General features: G+C 35.4%; 1 protein-coding gene across 1 annotated transcript; it reads left to right on the forward strand.

The window, feature by feature from the left end:
- On the forward strand, positions 1 to 20,511 carry LOC120337510 (NFX1-type zinc finger-containing protein 1-like). Its single transcript, XM_078116657.1, has 31 exons — positions 1 to 151; positions 219 to 308; positions 770 to 838; positions 975 to 1,085; positions 1,460 to 1,612; positions 1,867 to 1,955; positions 2,926 to 3,000; positions 3,886 to 4,004; positions 4,084 to 4,240; positions 4,777 to 4,875; positions 5,166 to 5,303; positions 5,664 to 5,871; positions 6,253 to 6,458; positions 6,772 to 6,897; positions 7,775 to 7,876; positions 8,599 to 8,676; positions 8,785 to 8,877; positions 9,645 to 9,798; positions 9,896 to 10,709; positions 11,103 to 11,192; positions 11,457 to 11,610; positions 12,565 to 12,752; positions 13,842 to 13,923; positions 14,295 to 14,434; positions 14,637 to 15,025; positions 15,170 to 15,337; positions 15,663 to 15,831; positions 16,401 to 16,536; positions 16,863 to 17,022; positions 19,875 to 20,004; positions 20,294 to 20,511. Exons 1-31 carry the CDS (start codon positions 72 to 74, stop codon positions 20,447 to 20,449), a joined length of 4,923 nt encoding a protein of 1,640 aa, XP_077972783.1. The 5' UTR covers positions 1 to 71; the 3' UTR covers positions 20,450 to 20,511.
- The last annotated feature ends 1,180 nt before the right edge of the window (positions 20,512 to 21,691 follow it).

Raw genomic sequence — 21,691 nt, forward strand, 5'->3', positions numbered from 1 at the left:
TTACTAAATACTATATAAACTGACATTTCAGTGAAAAAAAAAACGCTTTTGAATGCGACAACTGCCATATTATGGATGATTTGTCTCTGCCTCAACGCAATGGATTGGAGTTCGATACAATCTCTGTCAAGGAACGGAAAATATCAACCGAGTAAAAATTTTTCTTGTTAAAATATATATATATTAAGGGGTTTATAATGTTATTTTTTTTATCACAGACTATCTGATGGAGAAATTATAAGTGATGAAGAGCCTCCTAAAAAGCTTAGAAAGTTCGATTACGGGATTTTGAATCCATTCAAAATCAGGTATCTTATAGTTCTGTTTATGGTCCAATTTTGCATTCATTAGAAGTCCGAGTAAATCAAAGTTGGATTACGAAATCTTTGGCGTATACAAGCCTTACTTAATAGATTGTCTGAAATTCTGACCAACGATTTCAGAATTTCGGTTCCGGTTCCCCCGCCTGGCTGGAAATTCGAATGGCTCCCGTGAAAATATGCAAAATACCGACTTTACATATACTTGGTGCCAAAGTCATATACTTTCCAATAACAAACGTACTCTGGAAATTAAAAATTCCCAATCTTATAAATTTAAATTAGATATTATAACTTTGGTTGTTTAGCTGCTTTATTAAACCATCTTTGGTACCCATGTACTTCTCGACCCAGTAACACTGTGTATTGAATTAACTTTTTTCAACATTACATGTTAATTGCTACTACCTAGGAAAATAAACCTGACTATGGGACCGATTTACTTTCAGATCATCCGATGCAAAAGTTGACGGAACAAACCACAGCCTGAGAAATGCTTCAAATTATACAACATCAAGGTTGTGTTTTAAACGTTTCCGGCAACAAACAGAGTATTAATGATAAGATTTTTGTTTTTGGAAATGGAGTTAGTTACTGGCATTTCTCATTGTATAGAATACTCTTCAATTGGTTGATTTCTCATGTTTATTTTAGTTCCTCCGACAACGAAAGTGAGTATTCGACAGATACTGAAAGTGACTCGTCAACTGAAATACAAGACAAAGATAATGGTCAATCCAACTACAATGAGGCGCCAATAATCAAGTAAAAATATAAAATCTTTTTTTTTTTTTTGCACTGAGCAATTTGATCTGTCGACTGACAAATCTGTTTATTAATTTTATTCTGTTTCTGCGTAGAAAATGCACAAACAGTAATTTGTATATGGTCTACACATTATTAAAATATTTGAAAGACGGAGTGCGAGTTGCTCGTAATACCAGCTAAGGATCATATTTTCGAAGTTCTTGCCATTGTTTCGCATGTAATGTTGAGCGAATCAGTAATGATGATATTTCATGTATTGGCTACTATTCCATAAGTAGTAAATAGATTTGTTTGTTTAATATGAAAAAATCCCGTTGACCAGGAAAACAACAATAACAAGACATAGTCTATATATATATATATTTTGTCAGGGCTTTCGGATCGGCAACGTATAGCTTTGGCCGGCACAAAATTCCTCCGGACAATTTTCGGGACATACCGGTAATACCTCGAACGAATGTGGATTTACTCCCCGATGAAGAGCCATTCGTCAGGGCAAACAATACGGACATGCCTTACGATAAGTAATGAAACCAAATTGTTTGATAAGATTTATTTTAGCATTGAGTATTTTCGAAATTTTTTGAACTTCTGAAAACAAATATTACATTTTGAATGAATTCAATAGAAAATGGTATGTTGTTACAGTTCATAAAAACACTTATAAAAAGAATTTGTTTATTGTTTAGTGCTGTAGAGGTAAAATACGGATTCTTCAATTTTGACGGGAATACTTTCCCCTTTTTCCCAATTGATACTGAATTTTTATCTGCATTAGTGATGAACATTATTTGGATGTTCAGTTTCGACTGATGAGAGAAGATTATATACGGCCCCTGAGAGATGGAATTTGTAAACTTAACGGTGGTAAGAGTTGAGCCAAATTTTGTGACTGGTTGGAATTTATTAGATTGTGCATGCTTATATCTATAATGATTGTCAAGAACCTTCTATGAGATAATACGTAATGAATATAAAATTTAATACCACACGCAAGGAGACTTATTTAAGAAGGCAACGGCTTACTTTGTCAGAAAATGCTTATCAAGTTATTGTTGTCTGTATCGAGCCGGCAAACTAATGATTAATCTGATATACGTCAGTCGGACAAATGGCATGTATACAGTAGGGTTCCATTACATTTGAACCCACGTACATTTGAACCCATGACAATTGCACCTGTATGCCATTGCACCTATGGAATTTTTTTTGTTTCACGGATAGTTAAACCCATACTAACCCTAACCCATGGGTTTTAGCACCCGCATATAGATTGAACCCGTGGATATACGCATGGGTTCAAATGTACATAGGTTCAAATGTACGGTCACCATACAATAGAAACCTAATTCAGCACAATTTAAACGCAAGGCAAACTTCACTCATTCTAATATTGCATCATAATCAAAATTAAGGACGCCAAAGTAGATACGTCTATACAAATATGCTACACTGCCGATAAATTTTCACTTATTAAAACTAAATTAAATCAAATTTTTTATGGTTGTTTTCACACTTGCACCCACAAGCAAAATTTTAGACAAACAGCACCGATATATAAAAAATACACTATTTTAGAATAGACTGGATTCTTTTCGGTTTGGCATTGTTCCCTCATATTTATCAATTTTTTATAAACTCTGATCGAGGTGGAGGATGTGTAGACTGAACGCGGGGTCTTTAGCCTACCACTCTGACATATATCTTATGGACTAGGCCACCGTGCCCACGTTTGGAGCATAAATTGTTCAAAAGAGCAGAGAATGGTTATACCGTAAATATATACTACTACGTTATACATACCTACTACGTCTAACTTCTACGAGTTTTTATTCAGGTTGCCGACGCAGTGATTCCGAAGTGAAATACTATACGGGAGTTCAGTTTGCTTATATCAAACCAACTATGAAAGGTAAAACTGCACATTTGCATTTTGTATAATCCACATCGTGTATGAATGAAATCGAGCCCTTATCTAGAAAAGGAATCAATTGACATAAATTATATGGATATGAGAAAGCATGAATTCCAATATCTGGCCTAACTGCAGTACCGGTAGACTATGCGACTCACACAGGAATGTGACTTAGCAGTGGGCACCAAAGCGTGCAATAATCTAATCAATGATAAGTAATAAGTTTGATCTGATTTTAATATGGAACGCCCACACGACACTTAAATTTCGAAACCAACAATTCAGTTTTGCACCAGTTAGTTAGTGCAAAAGCGATCCATCCGTCTAGTATTACATTTATCCATTACCCACTTGAGCAACAAAATGGAGGTTGTACCTATGTAACTAATTTGGTCTATTCTGCTGAAGTGCCTATGATTTCCAACCAATTTTAAAATTATCCATCAAATAGTGAAATTACTTTGCTAATTATATCACTTTTCAAAAAAAGTTTATAAATGTTGATGGGAATTTTTGCAATGGAATCCCCATTTATTTATCGCTGTGATAAATCCTTACTTTTTCCGTGTGCAGATATACTTTCGTACCAATTTCAACCTTTCCGTTAATTACACTCTTCTGTAAAATTGCTAGCTGATTTTGAACAAATGAGCAATGCTCAAACCTATGAACACGGAAGTTCAATGATTAATCTCAGTATCGCTAGCCTACACTACGACATACACTGGAATCTAGTCGCTCAAAAGTATCAATCAAATCGAAAATCAAGTCCCAGCGCTCTGCAAAATCACATAGTACCAGTAACGCCGCACCTGTGAAGTAATGAGGGCCAGCGACCCATATGAACATTTTGTGTCAAATAAACTATATAAACTTTTACAGGATTATTATATAGAGTTAAATTCAGCACTGAACATCTCAAGAATGTATCGTGGACAAATACAAAACGATTAATTAGTGGAAACTTGCTTTGCCTCTCAAAGACTGTAGATAAGTTTGAAGTAAGTTAAATTTGAATTCAATGTTGCATGAGGATATAGAGCTCAGCCAATTTTAGTTATTGTTTCCTCATTATTACAGAAAGATCTTGTGTTTGCTGTGGTTGTGGACAGAAATCCAGAAGACTTGGTCGAAGGTTTATTGTGGATAAAAATTCTTTACGAAAATGAATCAAAGAATCCGTACAATATACCGGTAAATCCATTCTTTCTGCGGAATTCACAAACCACGACAACGGGTAATAATTAAATTAAAATTTAGTCTAATTAAAATTTGGTTTTGGATACTAGGATTTCTAACAAGAGATAAATCGATCTAAAATTGATCTTTTAATTTTATCTTTATATACTTGTATCTTTTTTCGCGGTGGGACAGAGGATAAATGATAAGCATTTTTTTAATATATACTTTTTATGTGTGGTTATCGTGATGAAACATGCATAAGTTTCCGTTCCGCTTGATTTTTGAGTGTGATGGAACTAAATTGTGCCGAGTCGGGTAACTGTCGTGCACACAGCGTACACACTGCCTTCATCTCAACTAGAGAAGCTATTATAACGTGTTGACGTCTCATCAATTTAAGTCTCAAATTTCCAATTACAATTGCCATTGAATGTCACCGTCGGAGTGCAAAACCGAGTTACAATCTCTAACTCGATCGGGGGTCATTCGATTTAATTCTCACATAAATTTAAGAAGGCATTAGTTATTCTACTGTTTTCATGTAATTGCAAAATAGCCCTATTTGCTAATCTAATATATTTTTTATTCTAGTAAGGATTAAAGATAACATTGATTACAATGCGATTTATACTATGGTTGAATCGGAAGCGTTTTTCGAAGCCTATACACATGTGCTGTCGGCACTAAGAGGTAAACTTGAGGTAGAAAATCTACGACCTACAGGATTTACAGGAAGAAAATACATTGGTTGCAGTGGTTCTGTGAACTGAAAAAATGATTGGCGGAAAATTCGAACGCACGCAGTTCAAACGCACAATTTCTATCTAAAATACCATATCATAGGAAACCCAAACATTGTGTAGAAATAGGTACGGGTGGAGCTTCTGTCATCCGCCTACAAGACGACGTTCTCATAAAAAAATGGGCGGTCATTCTCGTCATGAAAATATTAATATATATATATTCGTTGTAATATTCAGAAACAGAAACAGTTCCTTTGGATAGATATATTGTCCAATGCTCCAAACACGTGAAACGTCCGAAGTACATGAACAAATCTACATCTTATAGGATCAAGACATATTGTACCAACTCTTCAGACGAAGATAAAACCGAAGGTATCTAGTTCATTCAATATCTGAAATAGCAAGGAATAAAACCATTAGATATTTATCAAATTAGCTGCATAGAAAAGTTTAATCTTTAATATTATATGCAAGTTCATCAGAGCAATTCAAGAATGAACAACTAAGGTTGGAAGTAAGAAATTACAAATTACTGGTAATATACGTAATGGTATATATATGACACCATAAATATCATGCTTTGAGATCAATTTGAGGGCCAAATTGAGGGCTAGTAACCTAGCTTTGGAAAATCTCGTATGGAGAATAAATCTAATCTAATCTAAAACGCATAATTTGACATAACTTTCTGTTTTTATTTCGTTAGAAGTACTAACGCATAATTCTCTCTAGTTCCACACAAATGGAAAAAGGTTAGACTGCTAAAAGATAGTGAATGGCCCGATGCAAGTAAACTTAACCTCAACCAAGTACAAGCAGATGCATTGAAATTGGCTTTGACTAAAGAATTTGCCGTTATACAAGGCCCACCTGGAACAGGAAAGACACACGTTGGTGTGCGAATCATGGAAATTTTACTAGCTAATGCAAAACAGTGGCGGTAAGTTATCATAAGGGGTAGTTGTGTGATTTAAAAGTGAAACCAAATAATTCAAAATTATTTATCGACTAGTTTTTGAGTAAAATCATTCAATCATCAATCAGTGTTTTCAACTTTTTTCACCCCTACTACTTTCTAATATAGGTATCTTTTGATACATTTTGCTACCAAGTATTATTTTTCCTTTAAATTTCGGAATGAGCCATTGACTCATATACTATTGAAATTACAAAATGAAAATCCACAAATGTGTTTTGTTATAATATCCAAATTGCACATTATGTAGCAAGAAGGAATGTTTTTTGGTTGAAGCAAAAATGCTGTGAATGTTAATTTGCTGTATATTTTAATATGTCAAAACTTGGTTTTGTTTAATTTCAGACGCCATGAGTCCCACTCTCCTATTTTGGTCGTATGCTACACAAATCATGCACTCGACCAATTTGTGGAAAGTATTGAAAAATATTGCAAAAATATTATTAGAATAGGAGGTCGGTGCAGCAGCGACGTTGTTACAAAATATACGCTTGCATCTATTAAAAAAAAAATGAAAACTGAAAAAAATTCGTCAATTGGTTTTGCTATAGGTTGGTATTAATTTGATATAGATTCTTTTGTTAAATTTTTTCTGCTGTAAATATATTGATTGTTATTCTGCAAGTGATAACTCGTTAAACAGAACCTTCTGTAATTCGGTATACACAACTATCTGAAAAAAAAATGATAAAATTGATCTTCTGTCTCCAAATCATTTAGAACCTCATTCAATTGCATTCGCCTGTTTCGTTATATTAAAGATTGGCATCTCCGTCTATATATACTTCTAATCAATTCCAAGACATAAAAACTTTGGCATTTGTCACGTTGAAAGTTCTCCAAAAAATACTTTTTATTTTGCAGGTGCCCTGAAGAATGGCGAGAGTATTTTTCGAGAAAGTACTTTTCAAATAGAAGTTTCTCTTCTAGGTGTGCTGAAAGTCGATCAACTCGAAGAATTTATTCCTGATGTGCTTTACACCCAGCTATGTCAGTACAGAGAACGTGAAATTTTTCGTCTATTAATTCATTATAGCAAATAGATACATACTTCCAAAGATGTTTGCATTTTCAGTTCAGAATAAAAAAAAAATAAAGTTTTTAATAAGAGCATTTAACAAGAGCTAATTTTTTTGTTTTGGAGACAAAATATATATATCTTTTTTTCCCATCTCCATGCCAGTTGCTTGCAAACTGCATTTGAAAACTTTTTGACTATTTCGATTAAATCTTGATAATCTGACGAATAAAGATAAATTCGTAGAGGGTATGTAAAACAATCATTTGAGTTCCTGTGAAGATTGTTCCTAAAACTTGGCCACAGAATGTAAAAATGTAATTTGTTATCGCCGCACAGTTCCTGAAAATAGCATAAGGATGATGCATTAGCTTCTAATTGTGAATGGCAACACAATTCTAAGTCACTGCCTTCATCTACATTGAAAAAATGGACCTAACAATCTTTTGTCTAGATTATGTTTATGTTGTCGTTGGTGGCGACTGGTGACCGTGGGGTGTAGATAATCTTGTGCAGACAAAAATTGCGCTTCCCTTTCACTATTGGACATATAATATTTCTCAATATAAAGATCATTATTTAGTATTTGAAGATGGGAAGTCTTCTTGAAAGCTTTAAATTATTCTCATTTTGTGATTGGGTGAATTATTAGTTCCGACTTCAAATAAAATTGTTTCACCACATAAATTTTCATTAGGATACAATTAATATCGTCATCAAACACTAGAAAGAAAATTAAAAATAAAAGCGAAAATAGAAATTTGAAGAGATTACTTCTATTCGGTAGCACTTCAATGTACAAGAGTAGGTCAATAAACGAAACGGAAGTCTGAATTCGATATTTTTCAGCCGGGGATACTAAAGATTCATCACTTTTACGTTGGCTTGGAATGCCAAATCACATGATAAGACGTCTCCAAGACTTGGAGCGATCGTCAAATAAACAAAAAGGCAAGTCATATCAAAATATGAAACATAGTCCATTATTGGACACGTGAGTGTACATAACGATCGTTTCAATATTATGTTTTTGTTCTTGTTAATATTCTTCTTCGTCATGATAAAATCGATTTTCTCTTCTAATACTGGACAAATTGCTTCGAAATTTTCAGTGCTTAAAGATTGATTTTGAATTACTTTTACTCATTTCAAAAATTTCTGTGGTCTTCAAGAGATTCGTTTTTATGTGTCAGAATAAAACATAGCGACACCTTGTGATGTGTATACTGGCACTCCTCTTCATGTTTTTTTGATCAGGTGCCATCGAACGTCGGTGGTTCGTAATGAAATCCTGGCTCTGCTAAGATTTGAGGAATGGTGAATGGCGAATAGTGCCGTACTTGGTGTTATATTACGGTAGTGACTCGGATCGTTGGTGTTACTACAGTTGTGAGTCGGACCCTCTTGCAATTTCAATTCACGCTGTCACAAGACTTCAAAAGATAGGGCAGTTCCGGTACCGTAACACAGCGCGGTGACACTGAACTAGTGGCTTGCATTCACTGTTATAACTGATGTCTTTAAATGTTGGTACTTTTTCTGAAATCGGTAAACGTGTCCATATATTTGAGCATAGCTCTCTTGTTTTAATATTTATTCCGCTTTAGAAAATATTATACAAATTTTATAAAATCATTGTTCTGTTCTGAACGCTTCGAATAACACATTTGCAGATCAAAGAAGCCCGGCACATGCCCATATTATGGAGGAATCGTCAATTATAGAAGATAGAAGAAATTTAGAATACGGTGGTAATTTTTTTATCACATTTTTTTATCGATTTAACAACAAAAGTCAGCCATTAAATAGCAAAATATAAATATCTACATTTATTATAATTTATGTAATTCGTTGTTTAGATTTTCATGGCAGACAGTCTGAAAAAAAAAAAGATGACGAATATATTGATGAATTGAAATCAATTTATCTTTCAGTAGATACTGGTATCCTACGTAAGTTATTACTTTTATTTTATATATATTTTTGTAATTTCTTCAAGTCGAAATTGTAAAGATTTTTCACCGATTTTAAATTGGTCAAGTATTTTATAGTTTTCATAATTGGTTGTATATATGAAATAAATATATATATATATAATGTGTATGTGAATCTCGTTTTCTGTTCATAAGAAAGCCCAAGAATATGCCAATGCTCGACATTATCACTATATTTTGAACACAAATTCGAGACTTTCAAAAATGTTATTATTATTGTTGGGTTGGTTGTACTGTAAATAAGTCCTGTCTCTATAAGAAATATCTATCTCATTTTTTGAGGGCGAGAAAAGCCCTATTTAGTGACTAAAGTAAACTACAATTTATAAAAAATCCAGCTTGCCCTACCCACGCAACCTTTGTAACGTATCACGCAAGTTATCTCAATGTGGCGAATTGAAAAGCTTGCAAAATATAAAAATTGCAAATCGCAGCATTCTTTTCTGTCCACTAAAGGTCGGGTGAATTCTACAATTTTAATCATTGAAGCCATATTTTTGCAATGCAATTCGGACAATGACTGAAAAATATTTTTACAATGACCTGTTTTTCCTAGTTAATTATTATTTAAACATGTTTCTGTGGTGTTTAAATGCTCACTAGCATAACTGAGTGATGGAATCTATGTTTTCAGTAAGTTATATAAGCACTAGATAATCGCTTTTTGCTAAATGGTGAATCGAGTCCACATCAGTAAAGTTCATTTCATGTTCTTTTTTAACTAGGAAAGATGCTGCATAAAGCCCAATCGCATGATCGTCGCGATTTACAAAAAATTCAAAGGCAGCTTGACAAAACATCGACAATGAATGATTATGAAGTAGCCAATGTTAACGATCTTCATGTACTTGAACTTGAAGAGAGATGGTGTTTGTACAGGTATACATATTACTTCTTTATTTTGCAAACTCATTATGTAAGTTTTACTACAAAGATAAATAATCATCTCAATTGATCTGAATGCACCAATTTATAGAAACTGGGTAGAGAAATGGCGTGCTAGTACACGAATCAATCGCGACAATATTTTGGCGAAGAATACACACCGTCTGGATGATTTGACGAAGCATCGTGAGGATGAGGATGAAGAAATTGTAAAAAGTCGTGATGTGATTGCTCTAACAACGACAGGAGCTGCAAAGTATAGATCACTAATCAATCGCCTGTCTATTAAAATTGTGATTGTGGAGGAAGCAGCAGAAGTTCTGGAAGCTCACATTGTTGCTGCGTTGCCTAAAACTACGCAGCATCTGATTTTAATAGGAGATCATCAACAACTTAAGCCTTCTCCAGCGGTGTACGAATTGGCGAAGAAGTATAAGCTGGAGATATCGCTTTTTGAAAGAATGATTAAAAACGTACCACACGTTACACTTTCAACGCAACACCGTATGCAACCATTAATTGCTGATTTGTTACGGCCACAAATTTACTCCGATTTGCAGGATCACTCCAGTGTTTCAAAAAGGAACGGGTGGAAAAACATAAGAGGTCTCACGAAATCAGTATTCTTTGTGTCGCACAACATTCCGGAAGAAAACATGTTAGAGGGAAAAAGTAAGAAAAACAAGTTTGAAGCCTACTTTTTAGCCAGACTTTGTAAATATTTGATACAACAACAGTATGAACCAGCACAAATAACAATCTTGGCTATGTACGCTGGTCAGATATCGGCATTCCGTTCGGTTTTACATGAATCATGCAAAGATGTTAAAGTGACGCCAGTCGATGGATACCAAGGAGAAGAAAATGACATCATCCTCTTGTCTCTAGTTAGAAGTAATTGCGAGGTAAAGTGCTTAAATACAGTGCTTTTTTTCCACCCTGTGAAATCGATACGAGTACTGTTAAATGGTTACGCGAGATGATTGGCGCGCTAATAATAATACCGGTATTTGAGGTATGGGTTGACACGAGACTTGAAAGTTAACTCCGGCGCGGAACAGACTCAGCATTCACGTTGGTATTTTTTTCAGAATTATTACGTCATTCCCAGTTTCCATGTCATCAACTCCCTTCATTTGTAGTAATTTCCCTGTGTTGAATTGAATCTTTTGATAGATTCAGTTGTTAATTTATGCACAAGTAGAGTATTATGATCGTCGATGTATAAAATTGAAATTTTTCTTTGCAACTAGATCACTTTTAATTAAAATAACTCATCAAGCTTGTGTTTCTAACAGGGGAACATTGGATTTCTTCGTATTGAAAACAGAATATGTGTAGCACTTTCTCGTGCTAAGAATGCTTTTTATTGCATCGGGAATATAGAGGTACTCAGTGTTTTTAGTAACATCGACTTTGATGATAGCCCGTGCAGATCACTTCACAGCAAATATTAATTTGTTGAGATCTAGCAAAATTTGAATCGTTGAGTGTTATTAAATATCTGAAGCGAAAAAATTATATGAGGGGGAAGTTAATGAAAAAATAACATATATATGATAATGTTTAAAACTTGAAAAAAAGGAATGTTATCTTTTTACTATTTATATAATTCACTGCAAACATTCAAAATATGCAAATGTTTCTCTAAGTTGTTGAAGGAAAAGAGTAAGCTGTGGAAGCATATTGCATTGAAATTGGAACAATCAGGGTGTATTGGAGAATGTCTGATGCTGAAATGCCAAAAACATCCAGAACATTGTACTCCTGTTAAAAATGCTGAAGACTTCGACAACGTGCCGGAAGGTATTTTGCTAATTGTATGTATATAAGGCAATCTAGTTTGAAACTATTTTACATATGGCAAATAAGTTGTATATATCAGAATAATTTTTTTCCTCTTGGCTTGTATTGAATGATCATAACAGCACAAAAGGGTCGCACGTCGCACCACATGTATTTCTAGTTGGCCTGGCTCAAAAATTTTGCACATGTCATTCCTAATCCTCATCTGACTAAGTTATCCAACAATCACGTCACTGCGACGTAATAATGCCTTCCAAAGTATACAGATGATAGTCCAGAACGCGCCGACTATCACCCGAAATCGAGCAAGCTATTTCTCTCGTTTTCTCGTCGCAACCACAGAGATTCCAATTCAGTGGACGCAACGATCCCGATATGAGAAAGATCACTGGCGTTAATGAGTTCGTTGTCGTCGTTTCAGATGCCATTTCGGGCGATTGTAGCTATTCTTTGGCAAGCTCTATGACGTGATTGCAATTTCTAGATTGCATAGTCAGGTGGGGGTCAGGAATACGAATACCATATTATGCAAAAATGGCTATGCGGCGCCCACTAGAAGTATTAGTGGTGCGAAACCAAAAAAGACCCTAAAAGAATACTCTTAAAAATAGATCAGAACTTTTGCCTATGACAACTCACACCTAGATCCTACACTTCATATAAAACTAATAATATATAACGCTAATACACTCAAATACCGCCACAATCTCTCCTTCACACTAGTTGTAAATGAATGTCGTGCAAGCCCATGTAATAAAAACCTGGACTGCCGCTCCGTGGGCAGCAGAGCGTGACAACATAAATAATGACGGGTAACTCTGATACATGGTAGTAATACCGGTAATCAGTATAAACAAAATTATGTTACTTCATGAAACGTCTGAAATCGTTTGATATAAATTGCTCATGTGACGAATTCCTAAATAAAAAATTCACTATTTTTACTTTACGTAGGTGGCTGCATGGATCTATGTAACGCCCGTTTGCAATGTGGCCATTCATGTAAAACGAAATACTGCCACCCGGGCAACCACGACAACGTCAAGTGTTACAAAAGATGCACAAGATCGTGCGAAAGAAAACACCCTTGTAGAAAAAGATGTCATGAGGATTGTGGGCCATGTAGGGTTTTGATACCGAAAGTAAGTTGATCCTAACAAAAAAAGAACAAAATATAAATGTTATCATATAATTAATATCTATATAGCAAAATATAATTTACCGCGTACCATAGTGCATGGTGTAGTAACTGATTTTACGTAATAGTCATTTAAACCTATGCCATGCACACAATTCTTAATATATATATATAATATATATATACATATATGTTAGTAAGATCACGCTTTGTTTGTGAGGAAGCTTGGCAAAATTCTGTTTGTGATGGCAATTTATTTTTTAGAATCGATCATTAGAATAGAACCTTTCTGAAACGATTTTCGCATGGGCGAATAATCCGAAATTGCGATATTCGGTCCAAGTAGTAATTTCAGCATGATTAATCGTTATTTCGTCGCAAAAATAAACGTGTATTAAAGCTTCATGATTTCTGGTACCGTGAATTTTTATTACATGTTTGGGCCTTTTGACATTTTTAAAATCATTAGCAAATTTAATTTCATCGCGAGCGTTCGTATCTTGCCTGTTACTGCAAAGCTGTATTTTTTCAAAATCCATTTGAAATGTCACAACATATTTTTATATTTATAACGTCATAGCAATTTCGTGGAAATGCACTATGATGTTAAATTTTCGTTAAAACAAAAGATCATAGTATCACGCCACAAAGCTTCAATTATTCAATGCCAATTAACAAAACTTCCGGTGGCTTCAATATGGGGCCCGGCACTGAGAAGTTTCCCACGGAATGGGTTAAATGGATACTCCTACAGGGGTTGGAATAGCAAACGAGATAATCGTTCCATATGCATGGACGCATGGGGCTGAGCAGTGATTAGAGTTGTCAACATCTCGCGACCTGGTAATATTCGGGGCCTGATATGGAAAGGGCCAATTACTAAACCTTCCAGACGTATTCTTGCTTTGCCGGGCCTGGTTTCGTACATTCGTCTGCCTCAATTATTCCTATGTTTTGTCATAATACAAATCCGAATCTCGGATTCACATTTAACAAGATAATTTCACAACTGATAAATATGGTACTGAATAAGTCAAATTAAAACATATCATCTTATTATTTTAATAATTTCACAAATTCGGTCTTTTAACAGAAAGTTCCAAATTGTGGTCACGTACAACATGTCGAGTGTCACCTACCACCAGAAGAAATTATTTGCAAACATAAGATAAAAAGTGAGTAGAAGTACTTATGTTTTCAAAATATAGTTTATTCCAATTGCTATCGAATTTCCATTGTCTATATTGGGGAACCAGAAAATCTACTATATAACATATATTTATATTTTCTTGGAAGAAATTATTCTGGCTGTACATCACGGCAGTTTACCACAATGGCGTGTCTATATCGGCATCTTCAATCGGAGATCTTTGCGAAGCGAAAAGTTGTCCGTCCTGTTACAGTAGTTCTGTACAACTAATTGTCTTCTATTTCATATCATTGATGTCGGACTTTTTTTTCTTATTTTCAATAAACTACACATACTCGATGTAGCGTAGTTTGTATTATTATTTTACACTTGATTAACATGTCCAAAACATTTCAGTAAAACTTTTGTGTGGACACGAACCTTTTATTCCTTGCTATAAAGAAAAAATTATGGGAATTAGGCGTTGTCCAGTTCCGTGTGACAGATTATTGAAGTGCGGTCACGTGTGCGGCGGAACTTGCGGAAGATGTTTGCAGGTAATAACAAATTTTATTCCGGACTTTATAGTTTATACATGATGTCATTTCTCCCGAGTCTCTGTGCTGATATATGAAGAAAGCAAAAAGTATATATTTATAATATTACAATACTTTTACAAATATTATTTATATGTTTTCTAGTCCAAGTAATCAAAAATAGGCCTACACTTTACATATTCATGCATCATTTTTTCACTAGGGTCGACTCCACTTACCATGCATGAAACGTCAGAAACGGAGATTGTGGTGTGTTCACTCGACTGAATCAAAGTGTGGCACGGAATTCTTTGTGTGCAAAGAAGATTGTAAATTAAGATGCTCTCATAGCAGATGCGAAAGAGAGTGTTGGTATCTATGCAGCCCATGCGCACAACAATGCCAATGGCAATGCCCTCATTATAAATGCACCAAGCTTTGTGGTGAACCATGTGACCGCCCGAGATGCAACGAACCGTGTATAAAACGACTGAGATGTAAACACAAATGTTGCGGTGTATGTGGAGAAGCTTGTCCAGATGTTTGCTCCATTTGTGATGGAAAAAAATTTCTCGAAATAATAGCGGAAAGCGGAGGAAATGTGAATTCTCAGTAAGTTGTATGACCAACTCAGTCGGTTCTGCTAACTCATTCCTCAATTGAAATAATAATTTATCCAGTTCTTGGTTTTATGTTTTCGTTAAATGGCTAGTATTCTATTCTATATATATTGATTGATTTCAATTTTTTGATCAGACTGATTCAACTGGAAGACTGTGGTCACATTTTTTCTTGCGAAGTACTCGACACCTGGATGGATTGGCCGGAGGTTGGTTCAGAGCTAAAGCACAAAATTTGTCCAAAATGTAGCAAACCCATATTGAGGAATTCAAGATATGGAAATATCATCAAAAAATTAGCAAGGTATATTGCATTTGAATCTAACATAATGGATTAATAAGTATATATGGATTTCATAGCTCAAATTCTACGAATTCGTTACTTGTCACATACAGTGTTGTTGATTTATTAATTTCATATTTTGAAACAACCCCCAAAACAATTTTACTTTATAATCTTCATATTACTCATGGAGAAAAGAAATACAATCTCAATCAAATTGCAATCAACGAATCTCGTCCGCTGTCGCGACCCAGTCCAGTTCAAAACTGGTAATGAATCGGTGCAGCTGATAACGGACCCTGTTTCATTAAAGAAATCTGGAATTTTCTTCTCATATATATTTCAGTGACATGGGTATGGTGAAGCAAGAAATGAGCAAATTTAACGAGTTATCTTTAAACCGAAAGCGAGAATTACATTATATGTTTGAGATGAAGTTGAATATTGTGGGATCAATGGTAGAGGAAGGCTTTCTGGCTGCAGATGACTATTGGTATATTTGCAAATTCAATGAGGTGATAAAACTGCCACAATATACCCTGTTTCATTGTAATTAATGGTATCTTATTTGCGTATAAATATATATATGGAATAATACAAAAAAAATCCACATTTTTAATATATACTTTTCTTTTCACCATTGAAAACTTAGAATATGCTAAATTGTACTTGTCTGTGAGTCATTTCAAAAGTTTTACATTGCTCGATAACGAACAAAATCGGTCTGCAGTAATACTAGGAATTAACTATTAACATGATAGTGTGTAAGATTCTAATTGGTTGATAAAAAAATTACAAATGGTTTCACCTCATAACTCTGTAAAAAATGTGATACACAACCTATGAGCTTAAAAAAATAGTCTCATAAATACAATAAAAAGGGAAATTATATTACTTAGGAAGCAATTTCAATAACATTATATAATGTAAAATGGCGAAGCCTATATATATGCTACAATCTAACCAATGTTTATTAGGAAAACAAGATGAATGCTGAAAGTTGCGAACTTACTTTTTGAAATTAAATACTGAAAATCCGATGAGGAGATTTTTATTGCCGTTCATAAAATTTATTCTTTGACAGAATATTTTCGAACATAGCTATTCGAAAATTCGTGTCTACGAGCGAAGAATCCATAACCTAGAAATCGTGGCCAATATTCTAGGATCTTTGCCTGAAAATCTATCTGTACCTGGGAAATTAATCACTGTTTTAAAAGGTAAGTCGACCCAACGTCTGTAAAACTTTTGTTAAGGCAACTTCGTTTATTTTTTGTTTATTAAATATTTAATATCAGGGCTCGGAATAATAGAATTGTGCAATAATTAATTTAATATTTATAATACTTACTATCTTTGGAAATTTTATTTTCGATCATTTTTATGGAGCATTCGCTGACCGCAACGAAAAATGAACGTATTTTGGAAAAAGTTTTTTTTACGTTTAAACATTATAATTAGAACTACACTACTGCGAACTCGCACAACTATCCATTTATTCTCACAAATATTTAGGCCTAAATTGTCATATCAAATTTTCTTATAGATCTTAGGGAAAATATCAAAGATCTGACCAACTGGCTGATGTTGCCACGAGGAATGTGGACGTATAGTGAATATGAAGATTTTATACGCGATACATCGAGAATTAGACATTGTGGATGCTTCCTTGAAATCTGTGATGAAATTCATGAAGGATATAGAAGGTTATTTTTTATAAAACTCAAAATGGAGTTCTGTTATTACTGGGTGTTATAATTTCATTCCCATAGAATTTATACCTTTTGAAAAAAAATTTCGCTGGAAATCAGGAGTACAGTATACCGTTTCACAGTGGCGGCGCGTGGTCATTTTGACAACCGGGGCAAGCTACTGCGGGACCAAGTCACCCCCATCTACGGGGACAGGATGAGCGCTGTAAGTTCTCCCATCATTTTATGAGTATAAAAACCATTCCATCGGTAACAACCAATCCGCAAAAGCGACAATTTTTAACGATAAGAAAGTGTCTTTAAAATCGGTCCAAGTCAAGGGATTAATAAATATAGACATAGTTTATTTTGAAACCTCTTTCAAAAGAAAAGGCAATATTTACCCAGATAAATACAATGACATATTAACAGAAACTTCGCCGCGGTTTCTTGGAAGCAAAATGCTCAATAACGCGCTGATTAAAGTCATGCATCCCAGAAATAACGTCTCTGTGAATGGATAAAACAGCCAAGCAATTTAATATATCTTGCTTCATTGTGTTTCTGAGATACGTTTTAATACGCTTCAGCGTGCTGAATGTTCGCTCTGCGTCGGCGAAAGAAATAGGCGTCGTCAAAATGATGTCCAGAAATTTTACAGACGCCGCAAAGGTAGTTACTAGAGCGTTATCTATGAGGAACCCATAGAGCGCGCAAGTTGATGTGATGTTCAAAAAAGTTTGATTGGTGTATATACATCGCAATTCATTTTCCAATTTACCCACGTTTATCATGGGGTAAAATTTGGAGACAGTAGCCAACAAATGGATGGGAAATTGACGTGCAAATTTTGAAAATTTTTTGGGGTTAATCAAAGAGAACGCGGCAAGGTGTTCAGTGCGCAGACGATCGCCTATTTGATTCACCAGAATGTCACAGCATTCCTTTGCAGACAAAATCAAACGCTGCGTTGTTTGCCCGCGGCGTAAAGAAGCACTCCATGTGTCGTCGTATTTTATTGTTTCCCGGATACGAGATACAGCATCGCAGAAGTCTGAAATACACGACTGCACAGACGCTCCATCCCATAGCCTTGACTGCAATGCGCCGTATAATACATCCACGTGATAGAATATTGTGGAGAAAAAAGCGAGAAAAAATGAAAACTCACCATCTTCTAGCAGACGCTTTAGACGAGGTTAAATTGGTGTGCATAACAATGTAAAAAATGCGCACGAGGAAAATCTTCTTTTATATAAACTTGAACACCATGTTTCGACCCACTCATGACTGCCGCGCCGTCATAAGTTTGAGCTATCAATTTTGACTTCGCGTTGTAAGGCTGTAACACTTCTTTCGGTACAGCCGATATCCCGCAAGCCGTGCGATCAACGATTGGTACAAAGCTGTGAAATCTCTCGGTAGGTTTACCATCTTTCACAAACCGAAAAATCACAGCCAGTTGGGAAACGCACGTGATGTCAGTTGCCTCGTCAGACTGAATCGAAAGGAACTGGCAATTCTCAATTTCCAGAGCCAAATGTTGTAAATAAATTTTATACATTGAGTCGAGAAAATCATTTTGGATATCCTTAGATGTCCCTTTCGAAACAGTTGCGGCATCAAGATGATCTCTCAATACTGTATCTAGGGATGCGGTGTATTCCACCATATCCAAAAATACCCCTCTATTAGAAGAGCCAGCCCGTTCATCGTGCCCACGGAGGGACAGCTCGGGACAACCAATGAACTTCAAAACATCTATCAATCGACCGAGAACATGGCGGTTTTTCTCGACGTTTTGGTTGTGCCGACGAATAGAAACCGCGCGTCCTTCATCCAACTGTGCTGCAATATTAACATTTCCGAATGTTCGGTATTTTACTGCATTGTCCAGATGCTCCATAGAAGATTGATGATCCCTGGCACGCTCGGAAAGATGTTTAAGATCTCTAAAATCAAATTTACACCAACGTGAGTCACGGGCGGTAGCAAAAAGTAGGCAATAAAAACAAAAAAGTGCATTTTTGTCCTCGCTGTAACACAACCATTCGTGTTTTTTTATACCAAGTTTCTGCGCAGAATGTACGCCGACGCTTTCCTCCGTCATGGGATTGTTCCAGTGAACAATTTTTTGGTTGATAAGGCCCAAGACGTTGTACCTCTAATTTTTGTTCCAGCGACAGCTGCGAAAACGGAGTGCGAAGTAGTGCATCAACCTTATTCATTATGAGGTCTAAGGCTAAGAAATGCGAAGCCGGAAAGAAGTGAGGAGCTCAAAAGGAATGTGGAAAATCGAAAGCAAATGGACTAAAGGTCTCTAACTGATTCAAATAGCGAAAAAAGCGACAAAAACGAAGGCGAGGAAACTATCAACTCTTCAAGCAACCAACAAACGAGAAGGAATGCGTGAATATGTCAACACGTTGTTGTAAGAAACTTCGGCATTGTGTCGTCGTAATTTCGGGGCTAGCCCCGATCGGCCCCGATGATTTAGTAAAAGAAACAGAAAACAAACGAGACAAACGCGGCGAGTGGAAGATAAAAGAGAGAATACGATATACAATGAGCAACCGGGGCAAAATCGGCGTCGCCCCGTCGACGTTCGGCGAAGGCTTTGCGAGCGAAAAATGAACCATGTCGGGAGAATATGGCTAGTGTAGACAGTCTGTGCAACCGATATTGAGGTATTTTTCGAATATTTTTTATTATACCGAAAAAACAACCGGGGCATTGCCCCGGTTGGCCCTATTGACGCGCCGCCACTGCCGTTTCGTATAACTATATATGTATATTTGCATTAGTTTAATATAAATTATAAAAACTAATCGTTTTTGAATAAAGTTTTTTTCATTTCATCTAATCAGTCGACCCGAATCTTTTCGTAAAGCAATTGCTGAAGTGAAAAAACTACTTCTTGGCGACTCATCAGGATCGTATAAACTGTACGATAAAGATGTTGTTGAAGATATTCTGGTAAAGGATCTTTTGCCTAATGTAAGTAATATTTAGATTTCTTTGGTTATCAAATATTACAAGAATATCTTTTATATCAGGGGCACGCTTGAAAACACAACATTTATGAGTGAAATAATCAATTTATCGTTTAATGTTTGAATGTCATATGACGAAGTAAGTGACTTTCTTCCATCCCACGACAGTTGTAACTTCAGGATTCATTTGCAAACAAGAAAGCTTGTTTAGTAAACTAAATCTTACAACTGTAGTTAGTCTAGTGTGTGCCACAAACAACTTCATATTTGTGAGTTCCTAATTTCTATGACAGGTGGAAGGAGTTTCTCTAACGACATGTGAAGAAAAGGAAATTTTTTGTCAAAGGCAGGCACCAAACATATTTGAGAGAAGAATAAGATGCCACAATGGCCACATCTATTGTGTTTCTGCAGGAAATTGTACACATTGCATGGAGTTATCCATGTAATTCGAAGATATGAACAAAATACTATTTTTGAAAATTTGGATTGTGTAAATTACATTATTATTGTCGAATCAATTATATATATTTCGTTCCAAAATTCGCGGTTGTGATGCATTCAGAGAACTAGGTGGATGATTTGCCAATTAAACCAAAAAAATACGCCTGTTAATATATGCAGAAACGTTTTACCACTGTTCCACAGTCGAAAATTCAATATTCGATAAAGTAGATTCGAATTCAAGCATGTATGGTGCTGAACCAATTGCAAATAGAAAAAGAAGTCGCTGCTTGTCCCAAAGACCAAGATTTCCCAAACACGAAAATACCTATTGCTGTTTTATGCACCGGGAACCAATTTGCAAGGAGTAAAATTAAGGGATGAGGTTGATTGCAGATGAAATTCTGAATCTTTCGTACAAAGCCCCGCCCAAAACAAAAACACCTCCACCAACGCTTAAAATAAAATAACTGTTAGTAACAAGAGAGCTACGCCCAAATATATGGACACGTCTGTTCGCAGTACAGTACGGTTTACCGTACCGTCAGATCACAGTCTACAAATATATTCACACTAAGCGAAGCAGTACAGTAGGACACAAAATGGCGTCCGATGCCCGCAGAACGTTTAATGATGTCATAGCAAACAAAAACAAATCTCACAGAGCTAACAGAAATATTTTAAATGAATAAAAGTAATAGCTTTCTGGAGAAAAATTTCATCTTTAACCACTAAAAATTTCAAATTAATTGTTCCAGTGATCAAAGAGAAAAGCGGTTTTTGATATTTCCACTAGGTGTCCAAAAAGTGTCAAAGAACAACATAACAACAAAAAGATCGTTATGTCCACTAAACGTGTCCAATAAGACAAATGTTAGGGTTAGAAAATTAGTAATTATCCAGTTTGGAATGCCGATTGCGCTGAAAATTCAAATTTTCAAATCATTTCTAACCCTAATTGGATAATTACTGATTTGCTATTTTAAAAGGTGTCGGTCTCTTTTGCTCAAATCTCAAATTTTTGCATTAGTGGCGGGGACTTTGTACAAAAGACCCGAATAATTTTCTGAAATATGTAGAATTTTTTGCAGTTACCCATATCCGTCATGGGCTAAAATAGCATTCGTTACAGACAGTTTTGCTCGGTGCCTCATGGGCAGCTTTTTTATTTCATCGAGTACATGGTTTGGTGAAAAAAAATACTTGGCATCAATTATTACTAGCCTCAGGTTTTCTATTTTCCCATT

This window comes from Styela clava, chromosome 10, assembly GCF_964204865.1.
Source record: "Styela clava chromosome 10, kaStyClav1.hap1.2, whole genome shotgun sequence".
Lineage (NCBI taxonomy): Eukaryota > Metazoa > Chordata > Ascidiacea > Stolidobranchia > Styelidae > Styela > Styela clava.